Source organism: Buteo buteo, chromosome 11, assembly GCF_964188355.1.
Source record: "Buteo buteo chromosome 11, bButBut1.hap1.1, whole genome shotgun sequence".
Classification (NCBI taxonomy): Eukaryota; Metazoa; Chordata; class Aves; order Accipitriformes; family Accipitridae; genus Buteo; species Buteo buteo.
This window is the reverse complement of record NC_134181.1, coordinates 15,131,909-15,152,677: the sequence shown is the minus strand read 5'-3', so window position 1 is coordinate 15,152,677 and position 20,769 is coordinate 15,131,909. Positions and strand designations below refer to the sequence as shown.

The 20,769-nt window shown below is 35.0% G+C and overlaps 1 protein-coding gene across 2 annotated transcripts in view; it reads left to right on the top strand.

The window, feature by feature from the left end:
* ITFG1 (integrin alpha FG-GAP repeat containing 1) overlaps window positions 1-20,769 on the top strand; it is a 94,106-nt gene that overhangs the window by 23,405 nt on the left and 49,932 nt on the right. For both annotated transcript variants that reach the window (XM_075040180.1, XM_075040179.1), the window contains exons 7-8: window positions 3,253-3,314; window positions 5,699-5,783. In XM_075040180.1, coding sequence (XP_074896281.1) covers window positions 3,253-3,314; window positions 5,699-5,783 — 147 coding nt within the window. The remainder of the gene's footprint in view (window positions 1-3,252; window positions 3,315-5,698; window positions 5,784-20,769) is intronic.

Sequence of the window (20,769 nt, the reverse complement as noted above, 5' to 3'; positions counted from 1 at the left end):
TCTGTAAGCACCTCCACATTTTTAACATAGTAAACATTTTAGATGTTTTAAATTACCATCTTTCTGTTAGCTCTTTGTAGTTTGACTTTCATCTAGTATCCTGATTTATTCCTCCTACACTGCAGATAGCTAAATGTATTCTTTGATTTTAATAAGTTTTCCGACATCCCAGCCACCATGGTTCCCTCATCCCTTTTTTTTCCTCATGGAGTTTTAATGTTTATTTTAAAGCTACTTTTGATTCTGGTCCTAACATGTGGGATTTTATATGCCTGTTGTTCCTTCCCTTCCTATATTATTTCAATTCCCTGTGCAGTCATATTTCTGAATATTTCTATACACTTATTATGAAATCAGATTAAATGAGGAGGGAAAAACAACTAAGATAATATGCATCAGACTAAGAATGGAAACTAATTGATTTTTTTCAATGCACCAGAAAAATCTGTTGCAAATGTCTCTCTCTGTTAAATGCTTTTACAAAATAGGTGTATATGTGTAATATACAGTAACCATACATACTCTGTTACAAGTAATTCACTAATACTTGTTTGAGTTCATAAGGCTATGTCTCAAAATTAGGGTTAGTATACTTTGCAGTTTACTTTGCAGTCGTTGTTGCCCAGTCATGTTGAGTGCCTGACTTTCTCTGGCCTGGTGTAACTCTCTCTGGGATGAACAATATGGAATGTCTTTTGAGTCAAACATGGCCATGATGCTCTCAGAGGAGATGTGACTGATAAATTTATTCTGTAAAGCTCAAATGAAAACAAGATATATTGCTACTTACAGATAGTTCAATTCATAGTAGTGTTTATATGACTTCCCATTAAGATGTTAAGGACATTCATTTCTCTTTATTCAAAAAGCTCTATTTTAAAGATACTATAGGTGGTACTGTATTATTTTTTTTAAAACTGAGAAGCTGTAATAGTATGCTGCATTAGTATAGGTTTTAAAATTATGAATAATTGTTAAATGAAAAACCATCACATGTTAAATTAGCCAAGAAATAGCGCTGTTTTATTTTTGCCGATTTTAATGATCTTTGTTTTAACCTTAAATAAATGATTTAGAGCTCAGCACTTTGTAATACCCCGAGCATAACCCATATCTGCCTTCTGTATTTGTTTTTTCCACCCTAGGAGCATAACTGTGTTGCATAAAAATTTGATGCATTTATTTAACCTAGTAATAACCAATTGTTCAGAGCTGAATTTCTAGCATAATAATACTGGGTGAATCATGTCTTGGGTTGGCAGCTATGCCATTTTGTCTAATTCTGGGATAGTCACAAAACATGTATAAACATAGCATTACCAGTGGGAATGCTGAGTTAATGCTCCCCAAGATCTCTCCTTGCATAGAGGACTGGGCGGAGAGAGGATTGACTTAGCAATTAAAGGTGAGAGGTCAGCTCTGCAGTGTGTGAAACTGAGTCAGCGATGTGGTGGGAAAACAGTTACAGTGCCAATAAAATGTCTGCTGAAGGCTAGGCAACCTGTTACATTTCCTAATCAAACGCTAGTCATTTGCTGTGTATTTAAATATAACACTTAAAGAGCCTATTGTGGCATAATCTGTAGGTGACATAGTTCATATGCAAATTGCAGTATAAATTACAACATGGATATACTACAACCCTACTTGAAATACTTATTTGAACCTCAAAAACTCTTTTTCAAAGATATTTTGGCCTGTAGGAAAGTGAGTTAAGGCTTCTGTTGTTCCATGTTTCTCTTTACACACACACACACCCCCACATACACCCTGCCCTGTTAATGTATTAGGTATTTTAAAATATTTTTCTGGTTTTTATCTGACAATAATCAACAATACTGCACAAACTTACTTCTACATGCCAAGTTAAAATTTGAAAGTTTATATATGTTTTCTAAGTTACATCTATGATATCTTCAGATTGTTTCCATTACTTCTGTCTCTTGCCTTCAAGAAATACTTAAGTACCAATATAATTCATTCCAATGAAGCACACTATCATGCTTTTCATGTGTATACTCTAAAGGAAATTGCCATTTTAGGTATTTGAGGGAATAAAATTAAATGGTACAACTTTCTGGGGCAGGGGGGCGGAGCGGGGCACATGGGGTGTGGAGAGAAATCTGTAAGCAAAATCTTTGTTGTTGGGTTTGTTTTTTTTTTGTTTGGGTGTTTTGTTTGATGTGGAGGTTTATCGTTTGGGTTTGTGGTGGGGGTTTTTTTTATTCCCCTGGAAGTCAATACCCCTTATTGTGTCATTGAAAACTTCCTGTACAGCAGTCCACCTGCTTATTCGCTAAACCACCTCAGGGTTAAGCATGAATATTCTCTCTTTTTTTTTTTTTAATCACTTTTTCTGCCTACAAAGTAACCATTCTGTTCTAACTCAAATAGTGATATTTTAAATGGCAGGGGAGGGAGGAGGACAATGAAAAAGAAAACAAGTGCATAAATCTAAAAGAGTAGTTTTCCTAAAATCTGGACTTTAGTAATTTTTAAATTTTTTTCCTTAAACTCCCCCCCTCCTTTTTTTTTTTTTTTTTTTTTGTAAAAACTCCTTTATTAAGCTTTTTTTCCCATTTTCCTAACTTGGGTGCTTTCCTAAATGGCAATGAATAAGCTCCTCTTTAAGTAGGTGTTGTCAGATAAATCCTCTGAGGCAGTCTTTTGCACTATTTTAATTTTTAAGAGAATTTTAGTGTAAAGGAAGCCTGAAATATTTCTCCCATCTCCTTTTCTCCTCCTGTCAACAGTGTTTCTGTTGCTTAATTCAACATATCCAAAATAAAAGGATGGTTGGTAGGTTTTTATTTTTAATTTTTACTTTAAATTTGACTTTAATTTTGACAAAAATATAACTATGTGTACCTTTTTGTAGCTTTGAGGTCTGTCTCTGTCTTTACTATTAAGAAATGTTCTTCAGTGTACATATATAACATCCAGCACTTACTAGATCATGTGAGACTAACTTAATTTATGTATAAACTATACAAATGCAGAAGTTGAGTGCTGAAGGTATATTTATTTATATAGAAGAGTATGAGGGATGAAAATAGTTTTTTGGGTTTTTGTTTTTTAATCTTTCTTGCTTAATATATAGACATCTAAACATCACTGGAATATAATATATTTATAACTTATAAAATATAGGTAATATATTTTTAAATACATTATATCTTTATTGAGTGATCAAATATTTGTGTGCATAGTCTAATCTTAAATATTTTATTTGTCTTATGTTTCTCCTTGCAGATTTGTTCCTTACTACCTTACCAAATTCACAAAACATTCTTTTTGAGACATGGGTAAATACGGTAAGAGAGAAAATCCAAATAACCATTCTGTTAAACACAGACAAGTTTAAAAAAAAAAAAAAGTCATCTGATATTCCTTGTTTCAGGAATGAGTGGAACCAAGGTTGAGGCACTAACTGTGTTATTGCATTTAGACTGCAGAATATCACTGGAGTTCTCTTATTCCACATAAGTTCCTCTGCAGATTTTTTAACATGACTACTAAGTAAATCAATCAAACTGCCTTCATACACCTTAGCAGGACTCCTGGTGTGTCATCAGCTGTTCTAGGGACTTACTGACACTTAGCATGGTGATTCATGAAGAAAAAGCTGATCAGATTTCTTACTCTTGCTGTCTCAAAGATTTGTTTTCTTTAAGTAAGCTTTCTTAGAACTATGACTTCAGATCTTGGGTAAGATTTCATGGGCCAGAGGTTCAAATTCTCACTTCTAACCTTTACAATATGTATGCAACTTACAGTTGAGAAAATCCCAAGTCCTATGTTAACCAAGTATCACAAATGCAATTCAAGGTTAGGGAGAAATAGGTCAATGGATTATTTTTATATATTTTTTTACTGAGATTCTGCTTTTGTGTTGCCTAACCTGGCCAGCATCAGTGAAGAACCTCCTTATTAATTAATTAATGAAATTAGTTTATTTGAAACTAAATGTATCCTTTATCTAATCTGTTATTCAAAAGGACTATAGTTAGGAATCTTAGCATGTGTATGTTAAAAGTTTACTTTTTTGTTATAATAGGAAGTGCTTGGTGTGTTTCTTATAAGCTAAGAAACACTTTTTGAGGCTTTATTTACCTGAAAATTTATCCATCATATCACAGTGGGTCACTGTAGAAGTCACTGTCTTGTCTCTGACAACATGTCCATCTTCAACCAGCTGCTGAACTGAAAAAGTGGAGGGAGAAAAAAAAAAAAAAAAGAAGAAAAGTAATGGCTGCCAGATAGTCTCTGAATACTAATTTTTAGGCAAAAGTAATGAAAGCTGTACTGGACACTTTTTTTAAAGCAGCAGGTAATGAATACTATATTTCTAGCATTTATATAGACTTAAAAATGACCAGGTTTTGACTCTGATGAATTTAATTCTTGAGGGATTGAGTTACTGACTACAGAAGGCATTTGACCTGTCTGCTGTAGGTGATTTTTTTTATTATTTTCTTACAAATTTTGAATTTTCCAAACTCATATATTCTAAATATTATCCTACATTATATATTTTCTATGCATAGATTTGCTTATCTTTAGAAAGAAGGAATTCTATTATTTGGAATCAATAAACCCAGTAAAATGTCATACATATATATACATGTATATCAATCTTAAAATAACTTGATTGATCCATTAAAAGCTGTTAAATTGCTCTACAAACCTAGGCAAAGTAATTCTCTTCATTGATGCACCATAAAATGCTTTTAAAATATTTGTCTATATGACACATGCTTTTCTGGCCAGCTGAGCCCAGGGCCTAGTCTTTTCTGCATGGAGGTGATTTGCATTATTTTTTTTTCTCTCACCTGAGCTATTATAAATTATATGTCGAGGTGAAGATATACAGTCAAACATCCATTTACTAACTGTTTCCAGAGTTGCATTTTCAACAGCATTGAAGTCCACAAACTGAGTATCACATGAGTGAGCAATATGGATAACTATACATAATCCACAAAACAGTATCATTTGTCTCAATGGCTTTACGTGTACTTGTGTGCATAGCACTTTATATGAGTTGATTGCAACAACTAGAAAAGTGGGCCTTAGGTCATCTTACATGACTACGAAAATGTTTTAAATGGTTTTGTTCCTACTGTGATCTGGTTCTATGATAAACAAGGATCCAGCACTCTTTTTTTGTCTTTCTGATGAAATACTGGAATATTGTTTTCTGCAGGCCTAGGTTTTAATAATAGATGATTAAAACAAGACCTAAACCACACCTAATGTAAAATCAAGCTATTTCCTAATTAGAAGGAAAATCAGAAGCTATTTTTGACAGATGTGCAAGTGTGTTTTTATATATTGCATGTATCTCTAAAATCACATGTCACTGCATAAATGCACACTAGTATTCATAATCACTTAATTATTATTTAGATTATGTTGCTGAAATAACCCAATATATTCCACATAACAGAGCAAAATATATGGACAATTGTATCTGAACATTACTATTACTGGATTTCCATAAGATTCCATGAAGGATTAAAAGTGCAAAAACTCAGTCCCGATTTTCAGAGAGTGCATTTTTTTCCATAGCTGAGATGTCTCTTTATTATCTACTTTAGTGGGTTTTTTATCAATGCATATTTTCTTTGGTTCAAAAATCAAATTTTATCACTTAGTCTGCAGTTCAGTTTTTTATCATCTTTGTCCTGTTTGATAGGATGGGAACTTCTCTAAACTTGAAGAAACTATGGAAAAGCCTAGTGGTGTGAAAGTTGTTGGACAGTCTGTGTTTGCAGATTTTGGTGAGTTTTATTCTTCTAAACTATCCTGAGTGTTTCTTTCTCTTTCATATTTTGGTTAGCTACTCTAAATCAAAGAACAAATAAAGATGTTTAGCTCTAGAAGTGTTCTTTTACTTTTTTTTTTCCCTTTAAGGTATTATACCTATTTGACTGTTAATCTTGAAATATCTGGGAATGATTATTAATAAATTCAAATAAATTCAACTTTGGCTATCCCAGTACATTCTGCATCACATGTATCTACTGTTGAATGCCTTGCTTAATGACTGTTGCTTTGAGGCATGCTACAACGCCAGACTTACTTTTGAGACATGTATTTTGTTTTTTGTGATTTGGGGTTTTTTTTCCCTAATCTTGTTCAGAAGATATTATTTGAGTAAATGTTCATAAATTCTTCACCTGTGCAAACTAATAAAGCCAAAATGTAAATGAATTAAAATGTCTTGAACAAAGATTGATGAAGAATGGTAAAATCTTAATGGTTGTAATTGAAAATTCTGGAAAGCTTTTGGACAGAAGAAAAACTTAATTTATATGTAAATCTATTTTTGCAAAGGTTAGTGAAAGCCTGTATTTTTTCTATTAGAATGTACTTTTTCAGTTAATTGTGGCTTATCAATGTGTGTGTCATGTTATGGAGAACAGGAAATGTTGGGTTTTTTAGTTCAAAAAGTAATTTTTTTTCTGTGCACTAAAATAAGAATTTTGCAAGCCAAGGGAAAGTGCTACAGGCCTGATTGTACTGACACCATTTAATGTAAATAACTTCTTAAAGAACTAATTTACTATGTTTATACAACATGCTCATTAATTGTGAGACTGAGCCTGTCTTTTAAAATGTTGTCAAATGGTAGCCTTGTTGCATCCTTTTGGTTTAAAATCAGTTTTAAAGAAAATGAAAATTTTTTAAATTAGAAGTCAGACTCTGTTAGACCCAGAGTCCAGTTCTCTTGCTCTATGCTGCCACTTAGAAGTATTCTTAAGAGTACTAGCAAAGCTGTTTACTGACGTGTAACGAGACACCTCTGCTGGATAGTTAATTAACTATAGATCCTTATCTAGCAACTATGGATGGGTTTACAGATCTATAGTAAATGAAGAAGCTGAACAATGCTCTAGGTTCTTCTGTGATATGTTTAACACATTTCCTAAAATGTTTGTAAAAGTTTTTGTAAAAATCTTTTACTGTTCATCTATAAATAGAAACACTTGTGTAAATAATATCTGAAGGAAAGAACAGAATACTACGGGTTTTGGAGTTAAAAATTTTAAATGTGTTGGGTTTTTTGTAACTATTTTCCAAGCTGATGTTCTGAATAATGTGTCTTAATAGGTAATAAGTAGAATTCTAGGGTTTGTTGATTTTGGTTTGTTTGGGGTTTTTTTTGTTTGTTTGTTTGTTTGTTTTTTTAAAGATGGCAATGTGGAAATCAATCTTTAGGATAATTTTATCTCTATGTTAGGTAGCTAATGAGCCCAAATGATAGATCATAATTCTAGAAATTTATCATAATTAATGGAATTTTAATAAACCCTGGGATATCTTTGCAAAGAGAAGTGGAACTGTTCAAATGCTAAAGGTAAAATTTTGAAAATGTAAGTAAATTGAATGCACACTGATATAGCAATGCAGTATACTGTATGGTTTTGGTACAGCCAAGGTTATGAAAGACAATGGCCAGTATAGTTACCTTAGCCATGGGGGACTCCTGTTTTGGAGTTCGATCACCAGTTTTTTAATACCCTGCTCTGCTAATTATCATCAAATTCATAGGCAAAGCACCAGTGTAAGGCAATAGCGGAGCAATCTTTCTAGTAAGGATGAATATAATGAGAGAAAATGCATGCAGGGACTTAAGAAATGCAAGCAAATAAATGTAGAGGGACAGCATATATGGCAAAGTGGATAGAGAGGCAAGGAATCATCAGTACCATCTATGGGAGGAGATGCTGGCTTTTCAGAAGGTGACTTTTTGGAACTGGTTATTCTGAAAGATCTCAGCCATTTAATCTGTAAGAGAGAACACCCAGCACAGATCTTGCAGTATGAGGGTCTTGCTTCCTCTTCCTCAACGGCTACATACACACTATCATCTTTATCTTCATTCTAGATCATGCAAGTTCATCCAGGTGGAGGATGGGAAATGGTTTAATGGTCTTTCTGCCCATTAATTTTCCTAGACTGAGTGAAAAGATTGCTATAGATGTATGTGTGTGTTTTGATAGACGAACAAAGTTTATTCTAACAACTATGGAAATACTTAAAACTATGATTTCGAATTTGCTATTTGAGTACTATTAGAACTTTGATTAGTCTTTCTTCTGTTGTAACAGTGGGTAGGAAATAGAGCAGTGCATCAATTCTTTTTCTCTTTTTTTTTTTTTTTTTTACTTTCCCAGTATTAATTTAAAATAATCAAGATGACAAATAGTTAATTTCTCATTGAACAAAGTTTTAGAGAATATTGAAGCAAATATGGTACTAAAACAATGTGTATAAGTAGTGAAGGGGTATAATTCTAAATTCCATGTTCTTTATTAAATGCAGGCTGAAGGAAGTTGAATAATACCCTACCACCACCAAAAAAATCCTGCCTACAGCAAAATAGTTCTGTGTAAGAGTGGCTATACAGTAATTGGTCAGAGGAAAAAACTTTTAATGCAAAGGAGGATCTTAGTTGAGTTCTGCTCATGTTCATTTTCATTCCAGTATTTTTTGCTCTGCACCAGTCAACAATAGAGAGGCAAAATCTCACGTTGCTAGAATAACACTGTATCAGAGTGACTGTATTTACTCACTATGCTATGTCTGCATATGTTTAGGTACTTCAAAAGGTAGTCATTTGTCATACAGATTCTGCTTGTAGTGAGCTGAAGTTAAAGAAAATGCTTTACTAGAAATGGTTTGTCAGACTTGAATGTCTCCTTTTTTCAGTTTTCCATTTCAAAAAAGATGAAATAATGAGTGTCATAAGTCAAAGGAAGTTAAGGTATGGTGGTTTGCAGTTTCAAATAGTAATTTGGCTATCTCTAATGGGGCCTGAAAGAGGCTTCATTGCACAACAAATCAAAATAGCACAATGAAAATGTAAAATGAGATGCATTAGAAGATTGTGCTGCCTTCTCCTAAGTAGCCTTTGCCAAACTGTGTGTGATACACTAAGCAGAACATACCATATCACTCTCGCTCTGCTCTGTGCATGCTGTAAGCATCTTCACTGTTGGTACTGGGGTACAGCTGTTGTGACTAGAAACATTCAGTATAGTCACAAGCCTGTTATATTCTTACTTCTGTGTTGCCTGCCTCTATTTTCTTCCCCTTTCTTGACATTTTCTGTATGTCAATAGCTGATGTGCCAGCCTTGCCATTCACTAAAGATTTCAAAGGATTCCGTATTTCTCTGTGCTTTCACTTTCCGCTGCTTCTCATGTACTTAACTTTGTGCATATTGGACTGTGGAACGATGCCAGGTCCAGACATGAGCTTGGGAGTATGTCAGTTGTGCTGCCGCCTTCTCATTTACACCCACCGTTCTATTTGTACACTGTTGCACTTCTGCAGTCCAAGATTCTGATTTATTGATCACACCTGTCTTTGCAAAACATGTTGTTTCAAAAGGTGACTTTGTCTAACATTATTTCCTGCTTCCAAAAGTTTTCTTTGAAGTACTGTTTCCAGCCATAAGTATTTACCTGTCATTTGAAAAAAGAGGGGGAGCTTTGAAAAAGATCCTGATTGAGAACCTCCAAAAGCAACAAATTTTGGGTAAGGTTTCCACTCTTAAAGTAATCAGGTTGAACAACAGCTATCAAGTAGAAATTATTTAGATAAGTGGAGTTGGAAAAAACAGCAATTAGGTGACTCAGGAGAAACTGTGACAGATGTTAGTCTAATCTTAGCACCAAGTCTTCCTGAAGTACTCAAATAATAAAGATATATTTTTTTCATGAAAAAGATATACAAATGTATGTTTGTATACATTTATATATATGTATCTGTAAGGTCTACCACATTTCTGTATATATGTGTGTGTATGTATGTGTATATTTTAATGGAAAAATATGCAAAAGCAGGTGTATATATATCAATATATTTACAGTAATGTAGTAGACCTTAGACTTTATGTCTAAATTGGGACCTCTAAAATAAGTATCACTCCCCCTCTATTACATGATAGCAGTGATTTGAACATTAACCTGACGAAAGGAGAGGGAACAATTGACAAATTTGTATTGCCCTTTTAAAAACAAATCAGAAATGCTTTGTGACATATTTATTATAAATGGCATTTCAATTGATTAAGGTGAGCAGAGCTGGCCACTATAGAATTCTAGACTTATTTGGCTGACACATTGCTCCAAACAAGTAAGAGCTCTTCATTATTACTTTTTCTATTCTTCTCATGTCACTATGGTAATTGCAGTGCAGTGGTTGCTATAGCAAAAATGATTAATTCTCTGTTGTTGTTATCTGTATGCTAGCAGAGGCTTTTTATGAGATCTGCTTGTACCCTCTTTAGAGGATATCATAGATGTTGGCTAGAATCCCAATAAATAATCGCAATTATAAAAAGTTTTAATAGTTGTCACTTAAAATAGTGGAAAATTTTGTATTTGTTGAAGAAATTTAAGGATTTCGGTGGGATGCTCTGAATATGACCAATTTTTTTGAGTAAGGAGATGAATGTGAACCATTTTTTGGACATGCAAACTGGAATTTTCTTGTTACTTTGAAGATTAATGAAATATGTCTTTAAAGTAGAGACCCAGAAGCAATTAGCATAGAATATTTTGCTGTTTGTACAGTCCATTAATTCATTTTTATAGGAAATCAATGTTATAACTGCTATTCAACTGATTTGTTCAGTTGGATAGTGAAGTTTGAAAAATCATCCTTTGTGATATCCGATTTAAGAACATAAAAGTTTGATTAATTAGTCAGTGATTTTGCTTAGTTTAGGCAAAGAAATTTGTTGTGGCCTGGATGTAAAGAGAATAAAAAATAGCTTTTCAAAATCAAACTTGATCATACTGTTGATAGTGTCCTCATAAGTAAATACAACACAACTCAAGGTAGCATTTAGCCAACTCCATCTCAGTTCTTTATCTTTTACTCGCCATTTGTTTTCTTAGCTGCTGCTCAGTCTTTATCTATGTGGTCTTCCCTAATTTCTGAAGTCTGTGTTTACTCCTACTATGCAAACTTGATTACTTTTTGACAAAACATGGATTGGGATTGTTACAGTTCTATCCAAGTCTTTTAGGGACCTGAACTCAAATTTTTCTCATATGTAATATCCCGTTATCCAACTAATAATCCCAAGACAATCTTCTCTGTTCTTCTCCCTACCAAGTAATTGAATTGTTTCATGTATGTTAACTACTTATATGACATACGGTAGAAATTATCATTTTTCTCATAGGAAATTATAGCTCATTATTGCCAGTTAATTATGGTCAAGCAGGATAACAGAGTGCCTAACATTTGGGGGCTTTTAAAGCCATTCATTGCACTGTGCAAAATGCATTTGGTTGAAAGATTTTTCGTTAAAGTAGACTATGATTATCCTGCAGCTGACGATATCTTAAATGCAATGCTTTTCTGCCCGCAGTTGCATTTCAATTTTGTAGCTTTTAGTTCTGTGTATCAGCTTTCTTTTAGCATCTGAATTTCTTTAGTTTTTTCCTTCTCTTCAGAATGTTGCATCCTCAGATGTAGTAGCTGTGTATCAAAGGTAAATTGTAATGTTTCCTTTCAGTAAATAACCCCTTTATAAAGCAGTTGTCTTTTGAGCATGACATTGTGAAAATATAGTAGTGCTCCTGTAGTCAATAAAAGGATTCTCCTTAAGATGCAGGAGTATAGTACTTTTGTGTTTGAAATGCTCTGCATATGAGGAAAACTCTTCTTACTGTGATCATTTTGGGTGAAAAAGATAAAAAAGCTGATGGCAATAAAGAATTCTGAGTGACTTTGGTTAAGGAAGAAGTTGTTTTAGTAACAGATGCACTTCAGTTCATCTAAAACAGCAGTGCATAGAGACATATCAAGTTAATTGCCACTTGTATATTTCAGTCCATGAAAGTGTATTTAGAAGCTAAATATGTCTTATTTGTTAATTGGTATCCAGCAATGCTGTTCAGTGATACCTTATTGTTCTACTATTAGTCCTTTTTTTTTTTTTTTTTTTAGATTTCTATCATTGTGGCAGGTTTTTTCTACAAAAAGATCCTGTATTGAGGTTTAAGGCTGTAGCTATAAGTTGTACTCCTTTGCAGTTCCTTAAAACAAACAAACAAACAAACAAAAACCAAACAAAAGAAAAAAACAACCAACTAAAAAAAACCACAAACAAGCAAAAAAAGTGTAAATTCATGTTTGTTATAAATAACTTTGCTCTACAGACTGCACCCCATTTGACTGCCTTAGTGTTATGGGTTGACCCTGGCTGGATGCCAGCTGCCCACCAAAGCCATTCTGTGACTCCCCCATCCTCAGCTGGACAGAGGAGAGAAAAATATAACAAAAAGCTCATGGGTTGAGATAAGGACAGGAGAGATCATTCACTAATTACCCTCACGGGCAAAATTAACTCAATTTATTACAAATCAACCAGAGTAAGGTAATGAGAAATAAAACGAAATCTCACACGCCTTCCCTCTACCTCTCCCTTCTTCCTGGGCACAACTTCACTCCCGGATTTCTCCACCAAGCCCCCCCAGCAGCACAGGGGGCAGGGATGGGGTTTACAGTCATCACACGTTATTTTCTGCCGCTTCACCTCCTCAGGGTGAGGGCTCATCACACTCTTCCCCTGCTCCAGCGTGGGGTTCCTCCCATGGGAGACAGTCCTCCACGAACTTCTCCAACGTGGGCCCTTCCCACGGGCTGCAGTTCTTCACGAACTGCTCCAGCATGGGTCCTTTCCACGGTGTGCAGTCCTTCAGGAGCACACTGCTCCAGCATGGGTCCCCCACGGGGTCACAAGTCCTGCCAGAAAACCTGCTCCGTGGGCTCCTCTCTCCGCAGATCCGCAGGTCCTGCCAGGAGCCTCCGCCAGCGTGGGGTTCCCACGGGGTCACAGCCTCCTTCGGGAACCCACCTGCTCCGGCGTGGGGTCCTCCCTGGGCTGCAGGTGGAGATCTGCTCCACCGTGGACCTCCATGGACTGCAGGTGGACAGCCTGCTTCACCATGGTCTTCACCACGGGCTGCAGGGGAATCTTTGCTCCGGCGCCTGGAGTATCTCCTCCCCCTCCTTCTTCACTGACCTTGGTGTCCACAGGCTTGTTTCTCTTACATGTTCTCTCTCCTCTCTCCGGCAGATGTCTCTCACTGTCCCAACTTTGTTTTCCTTCTTAAAAATGTTATCGCCGAGGCGTTACCACTATCACTGATTGGCTCGGCCTTGGCTGGCGGCGGGTCCGTCTTAGAGCTGGCTGGTATGGGCTCTTTTGGACACAGGGGAAGCTTCCAGCAGCTTCTTACAGAAGCCACCCCTGTAACCACCACCACCCCACCCACCCCCACCCCCCCGCTACCAAAACCTTGCCACACAAAACCAATACACTTAGTAACTTCATCATTCATTTTTGCAGTCATGGTGTGGATCTGAGAATAGGGTGGACATTAAGTTGAAGCAATTGTGTAAAGTCCACATAGGAAACTTTTAAATACAATAGCCTCAAATTCTTCTTTCAAATTCATCTTTGACCCCTTCAGGAAATTATTTTTCCATGCATCTCATTCTTACTGTTTGTCCCTGTCACAAACATAATTTCATATTGTTCCTTTTGCTGTTTAAAACACTGCGCTTCCTGATCCTTAAGGCATCTGTTCTGCTATGACATCCACAGAAATCCCGCATTTCTGAACTGTTTCCCATCCCCTTGCCACTATAATTGTAGCAGGGTACAATTGTACCAATGGTATTACTGAAAATCCAAGAGATCTTTTTCCTAATAGTTCTTGTTTTCCCTGAATTTGCACAGAGTAAATAATAAATAATATAGTAGAGATATAGTTGTGATTAAATTGTCTTATTTTTTAAGAGCAAAGTATTTTAGAACATTTTGGCATGTCATGGCACCTGTGAGAGCGCTGTGTGATGGGCTGAGACTGGCTGGAGTTACAGCCTTAGGTGACGTGTTAGTCAGTATTCTTAAGTAACTTTATATGCATTCTTGACTCCCTCCAAAATATAAGCATGCATTCCGTTATTTCTTTCTGTCCAAGTCTTTATTATGACTTGGATGCAATGTGCACTTCTGGGGGGGAAATCTGTTTCCTGTATTTTGCCAAGTTCTTTCACATGTTGCTGACAAATGCTAACATCTGGGGGAAAAAAAAAAATCATTCTTGCTTCATATTGATTTTTGTCAAAGGGGCTTGTACATTAAGAATTACTTTTGCTTTCTTTTCAATGGTAAAATTAGAGGAGTGATGCACGTGCCACTTGCTTATTCTTTGTTGAACAACTTAATCTCCTCAGGATTGAGTTTTCCTTTGACAGTCTTCATGGTTAATACAACAAGAACTGTCAACCCAAAATTTAGTCGCACAAGTGGCTTTCTTTAATTAGTGCTATCCCTTTTGTTAGCTTGTGAAGGTTTAATGCCATACAAGCTTTCTAAATGTGTAACATTAGATAGTTCTAAGCTGTACAGTCAGGCTTTATAGTTTCTGTTGTAACAATGTGAGGTTGTTGGAGCTAGTAGTTTTCAGCATAAACTACAACAGGAATTTAAGTGCTACTTTTTGCTTAGTGTGCAGAGGGGTTCTCATTTTGTATTTAATCTAATTTCTTTTTCCTGCTTGGATTCCAGTTAGTACATTCGATATAGTCTTTCCATTCAAGACAGAAGACTGCACTGTTGGATCAGATGCAGCCTGGAAATCTCTGTGCAGTTTGCTGGCATGCTGTGTTTAAATGCTTCTCTTGCAGTGGAGGTGTGAATATGGATTCTTTGGAAGGATATAGATGGGCTTAAAGTCAGAATTGATTTAGTGTGAAGGAGAGTGATATAAGGGTTTCTTTAATGTCCACAGAACTTTGAAGCATCTGTAAAAGCTCTTTGCATCTGTTTTTTGAAGTTGTGATTCACATGTTCTAAAAGCAGCTAACACTGATTCTTTTAATAATGCATAATTATCCTAGCAATTTATTGTAACTGTCTGTGTCATGACCATCTCATTGACACCTAAAGGCAGAGAGTGACAAAAGAATTCTAATAATTTTATTACTTCAGAAGATAAATTTAAGATAATCAGCTTTCAAACAAACCTTTGTTTTGTTTGAATATCTTGCCTGTCCCAGAAGGGTATTGTTTTGAGCACTACTGTAACAGGGCTTTTTCCTCCTTATTTTCTTACTCTTCTTTAGAACTTTAAACGAAAGGCTCATGAGAAAGGAGAATGAGAACTGTGCAAAGGCATGAGGGAGAGATGTGAGCAAGCTCTATGTATGGAAGCATATAAAGCTTCATTAGGATGTATTGTATTAAACAAGAGATGCCTTATACTTATTTGGGCTTTAAATCAACAGCAGAGAAAAACTTCTTGGCTTTTATTGTACTATGTTGAGGACATTATTTTTCTCACATTTTTGAAGGCAACTAGGAAAACTGCACCAACAGGAGGCCTGTAATAATACAGGGACCACAGCTAGTTTAGAATGTGCATTCTCAATAGAGAACAGTAGCCTCTCAAGGCATGAGAACTTTGTGGTATATGAAGTGTCTTGCTTTTATGTAGCATCAGATTCAGAGTTATAGAAGCTAGACTGTTCTCACTGTCTTAGCCTACATAGTTAGCTTATTTCTATTTGCCAGAAAACAATTTCTTTTTATTTAACATAACTGTAATAAGTTATAATAATCAGCCTATCATCACACACACAAGAAGTTGATTCAATTTTTGTTTTTAAAGGAGCAGAAGTAAGTTTACGCTGCAGCAGAACTACATAGCTGTTCACAGTAAAAAGATTTGGACCATATGCCCACCAAAAGCTGTTTTGCTCTTTATAACTACAACTTTTTCTTGCTGTATTACAAAACAGTTTTGAATTGACTGATCATGATGCTTGTCATTTCCCCACGTTCTGCTTTTCTTTCAAAGCCCATGTTGGAAAGTACGTTGTACAAGTGTGTGCAGTGAATCTAATAACCCTTGAATTTGGTTGCAAAATACTGCTTTTCTGACACCTTTTTCTATGTCTTTAAAGGAATTTGAAGATTTGGATTGAGTATTTTTTGCTTGTGTTTACTCATGCTAAGTAAATTATATGCATGTTTGCTTTAAAAGCATATCTCTATGTCTTGGTTTGGGAAGAAGTTCTCTATGTATGTAACTTTTTTCTTAAAGTTTGAAAGAACTTCATAATTCACTAGCAGTCTTAAAAAAAAAAAATCAGTTTGTTAGTGGAGGGTTACATTCTGTCTTTTCTCTGTTGGAGGGCCTACTGCCTATTTGCCTATTCAGCCTAGTTACTTTATATATAATTTCTCTTTAATTATAGATAGATGTAAGTGATAAGTTATCAGACAGAATTGACCAAGTTCCTTTTTTTTTTTTTCCATCACAAAAGGTCTATGCCAATCTGAGATGATAATCTAGTTGGTTCAGATTGAAAGGGCTAAATCCTAATAGGCCTGTTACAGCAATTTCTTAACTGTCAGAGCTGAAACTACACAAACTCTAGTGTCACCATCGTGAATTACCAGACAGCACAACATCTACATGTAGATGTGCAATTCGGTGAGGTGCTCAGGGTCAATGCATCTCTCGGAGTAACCGTTGACACACAGTTTGCTATTTGTGCATTCGTTTTAAAACCTGTGCTTAGGCTACGGTACATTAGCATTGCATTTTGAACGTATAACACTTTTTAGTAACATTATGTTGTTCTTAATCTGATTTACAAGGGTTTTTTTCTGCTTTGTCCCACTCAAATTTACTTTTAGAGTTAGATTGAAAAAAATTTGAGCTATGTTTTTTGCAAGTGTGAACATTCACAATCAATGTTAAAACTTCAGCTGCAAGTAATTTTTTTCATACAGTCTCTCTGTGTGAGGTGTGCTCCAGTGATCTGCACAATCTGTGTCTTTTGAGTTAGTCTTGTTCTCGATTGGATTGCTAGCACTTTGCAGACATGGGCAAAATGTTGGAAGGAAGGCTTTGTATCTATGGCTTTTTGTTGAAATACAGTGAACAGGCAGTTGTAAGTAATGATTCTCACATGATTCCTAGATGGCATAAGACTACTAATTTTGTCTTTACATATTTTGACATAAGTACAGATTTGCAGCTGATGAGTATGTGGGACTGTTCTTTTTCTAGCCTTTTCTACTGCCTATAAAATTTGTTCTTTATTAACCATGTAGTTCTTTAGTATCACAGTCAAGCCAGGATCGTGCTAACAGTTGAGTTTTTATTTGTATGTCAAACATGTTCTAAGTTGAGTGGTGCTAGCTAGCAAAGAACATTTGGAGTCTAGAGTATGTTTAGCCACATCAAGTGCTACAAATTACATTGAAATTACAAGTAAGGATAACCTTGAGATTTCCAACAATTTGGACTGAGATTGTTTAAAATCAGTACAGTAATAGAAAGATAGACTAGTAGACCCTAGGAGCTGAGTGAAGACTACAGAGGATCTCCAGAAATAGATTTCCTAAGTAGACCCAGGCTGAAGTACATTATTGAAGACATGTTATGCAAGGTATTTTTTTTAAATCTGAAACTAGTGCAGCTTATTTCAGCTGGTCTGATGGGTTCATCCAGCCATTGTCACCAATGCATATTTTGTCACCTATGAATACTTAATTCCACTAGAGCAAATGTGTTTATGATACTCCTTTTTAATTTCTGTCTTCTTCCTCCTTTGTGGAGGAATTTAAATTCAAGATTAGAGTTTAAAATTAAAGGATGTTTATTTAAATTGAGATTGAAACAAAGCATGAAGATGAGAAGAGTTAGCATTGTAGGTCTGTGGTAAATTTGTTGTTAGTGAGATTGAGCTCTTCCGTGAGCAACTGTTGGGGGTCTTTTGTGTGGTCTTCCAGGATCAGTAGAGTTGTGCCAAAAGTTTGTATTTCAGTGGGTACTTCCAAAGTGGGAATCGCATAAGGATTAAGAATAAGTTATTTTCTTTCAAAATTGGAAAAGCTGCTGTATCAATTTGTTGGTTGCACATAGTGCCTTTGAAAAAGCTTCAGAAATACAGGAAACGTATTTCTAGTTATTACGGATGAGGACAGTTTAAAATGGCAATGGATAGTGAAACAGATTCTGCTTTAGCTTTGTGCTTAGAGCTGCTTTTGGGGAGGTTTTTTTTTCTTCTTGGGCTTTTTGAACAAAGATTGATGCAAGATTTGTATTTAACTAAATTATTCTACAGTTTTAGCCAATATTGTAGGTGGGTTTTATGCTTATTCTTTTTTATTTTTGTCACAAACAGTAACTGCTGCAGTTGATTTGTAAAATGTGTATTAGCATTTTTGACAATCTCTGATTTTTTTCTTCGGAAAATTGCTTTTGATCAAATAACCTCAACAGTAACAGATGGATCTGTACATTGTAAGATGTGCATTAGAAATCAAAACTAGAGAAGAAATAAGAGATAATAGTATGACAGAGATGAAGAATGTTGGGCTTTCCTTCTTTTGATTGCTACTTTTCTGTAATACAGTATTTAATTGTGGGGTTTCTTAAACTACTCTGCTACAACTCAGAAGATATTCTTGTTTTACTGATGTCCTTTTTCCAGCTACATTCTCACTGTTGGTGCTTTACTTGATGCCTTTTAAGTTTAAAATTTGTTTTGCCTGCTCTACAGTATGAATATGTACCTGACCCTTTCTTTTGGATGAAAAATGCTAACAGTTATGAAGCTCTTCAGTGAGGCAGATGTATAAAGTGCCCATTATCATGTATACTATAAACGTTACAAATTTTTTTGAAAGGTTAGATGCTTTAATTGTTCCAGCTTTCTCTTGCTATGATCTTCTTGGTCATTGTGTCAGCAATAATGGGCACAATTCTCATTCACAGTATATAAAACATAATAATTTTTAATTATGTCTAAATAAATACCTTATTTTAAAAAATAATCTTTTTCTATGTGCTAAGCATATAATAGGTAAAATACTTGAAGTGGTACTGTAATTATCCAGTATGACAGGTAAATGTCAGGAAGTAATTTCTGTGTAAATCAGGTACCATGTCAAAAGGAACATGAATTATTTAATGTTTTTTTAAGTGAATACAAAATGCATGGAAAACTCTACACTTAGGAGCCACATGTAGAAGTTTTAAAGGAGGTGTTTTTATTTAGATTCTGCTTTCTAATACCTGCTTTTTAAAGCTGGTAGTTTTTCTGTCTCTCAACTGTGAAGGCAGTTCTGCAACATGTTAAAACACTTATAAATCAATACTTAATGTGATCCAAGCTTATCCTTTCGTTTCCCTGCTCCTATATTTCTCCTTTCTCCAGTGTGTTGGTCCTAATTCTTCCCTGATTCCACAGTGAGCCATTCTAGAGCTAAATCAGCTGATGGGAACCATGCACTTCTGAGGAGGAGGGGAGGAAATGGAAGTGCTTTTAGACAGCTCAGCTCCTCAATCACCTCACCATGTGGTCACCTTTAGTTGAACCCCACAGCCTATATCACTTCAAATTGTCATACTGTAAAGCTATGGTTTTATAGAGCCATATAAAATGGATTTTATTAAAATACTATTTTTAAAATACAGATTTAAGTAACTGGAAATTTACACCACCACACAAACTTAACTTAAAATTTAGTTTCAGACATCTATGCTTAAGGCAAATGTAATTATACTAACTCATTGGACTAATATGTTTATATCTCATTTCTTTGTTATCTTTAAGTTCAGCTGAGCACCAAGTGGTTAAAAAAAAAACAAACAACCACACACACAAAACAGTCCAGTGTTCAATAAGATGGATATCTCTATCTGAAAAACTTTTGGAGGGTGAATACAGCAATAATTTGAGATCTAGGTGAGCATAAGAATGGCACCTCAGACTCCTTCTCTTCAGGATTTTTCTTGACAAAATTTATTTTTAAAATAAACTTTTTTCTTAAAACTGTGCTATAAATTTCCAGTAGATTTTTCTCTTATCTTCCAAATCTATTTTTTAACTATTGGATTCTTAAATATGTGTTACACAGAATTGAAGAGAAATTGCAACTGAAAACATGAGCCTATAATAAAAGTAACATAAATGGACCTGTAGGTTCTGGTCAAAGGAATTGGGGAAATTGTGTCCTTCTAATATGGAATATGTGTCATATTTTCAGTTGCAGGGGCAAAGGTGTGTTGTTTGATGCATATTTACCTTCAATTCATTCTTTGTACTGAATTATTTTAATCAAATCTTGCTCTTAAACTTGTAATTTAACTAGAACACTTGCATCTGTAAGGTGGTGGCTTCTTGTCTAATTATGTGAAAGTTCCATCCTTCTTACTGCCCTATAGTTTCATTATTCTTCAAAGCTACATAGGTTGTTCTTGTCAATATACTGCAGTATTGCTGAACATTAATTACCAAGACTATCAAACTGGGTTATCAGTATAACAAGATGAATGTTTGCAATTTAAGTAGAATCAAACATTTTATATTCTTCTCTGCCCCATAGCATAATTTAAAATGAGAACATCCTTGTCCCTTTCTAACAACGAGCAAGAAGAGAGTTGGTATTAGAAGGTTCTTTGTCCTCATGTGTTATTGAAAATCTTCTAAAATTACTTCAGACTGCAGCTTCTATAGAAATGTGATTAAATTATTAGGGCTTAATTTAAATTTTATATTCACAAAAGACTTGCATCTCTGCAACTTAATTCTGTTCTAGCAAACCCTTCAATATTTCCATAGTTAATGATTTGCAAATTGAACAGTTTCTCTCCTTTTTAAGTTTAGAAAAAGCCTGCAGTCTAAACAGTATTTTCTTCTAGTTCATGT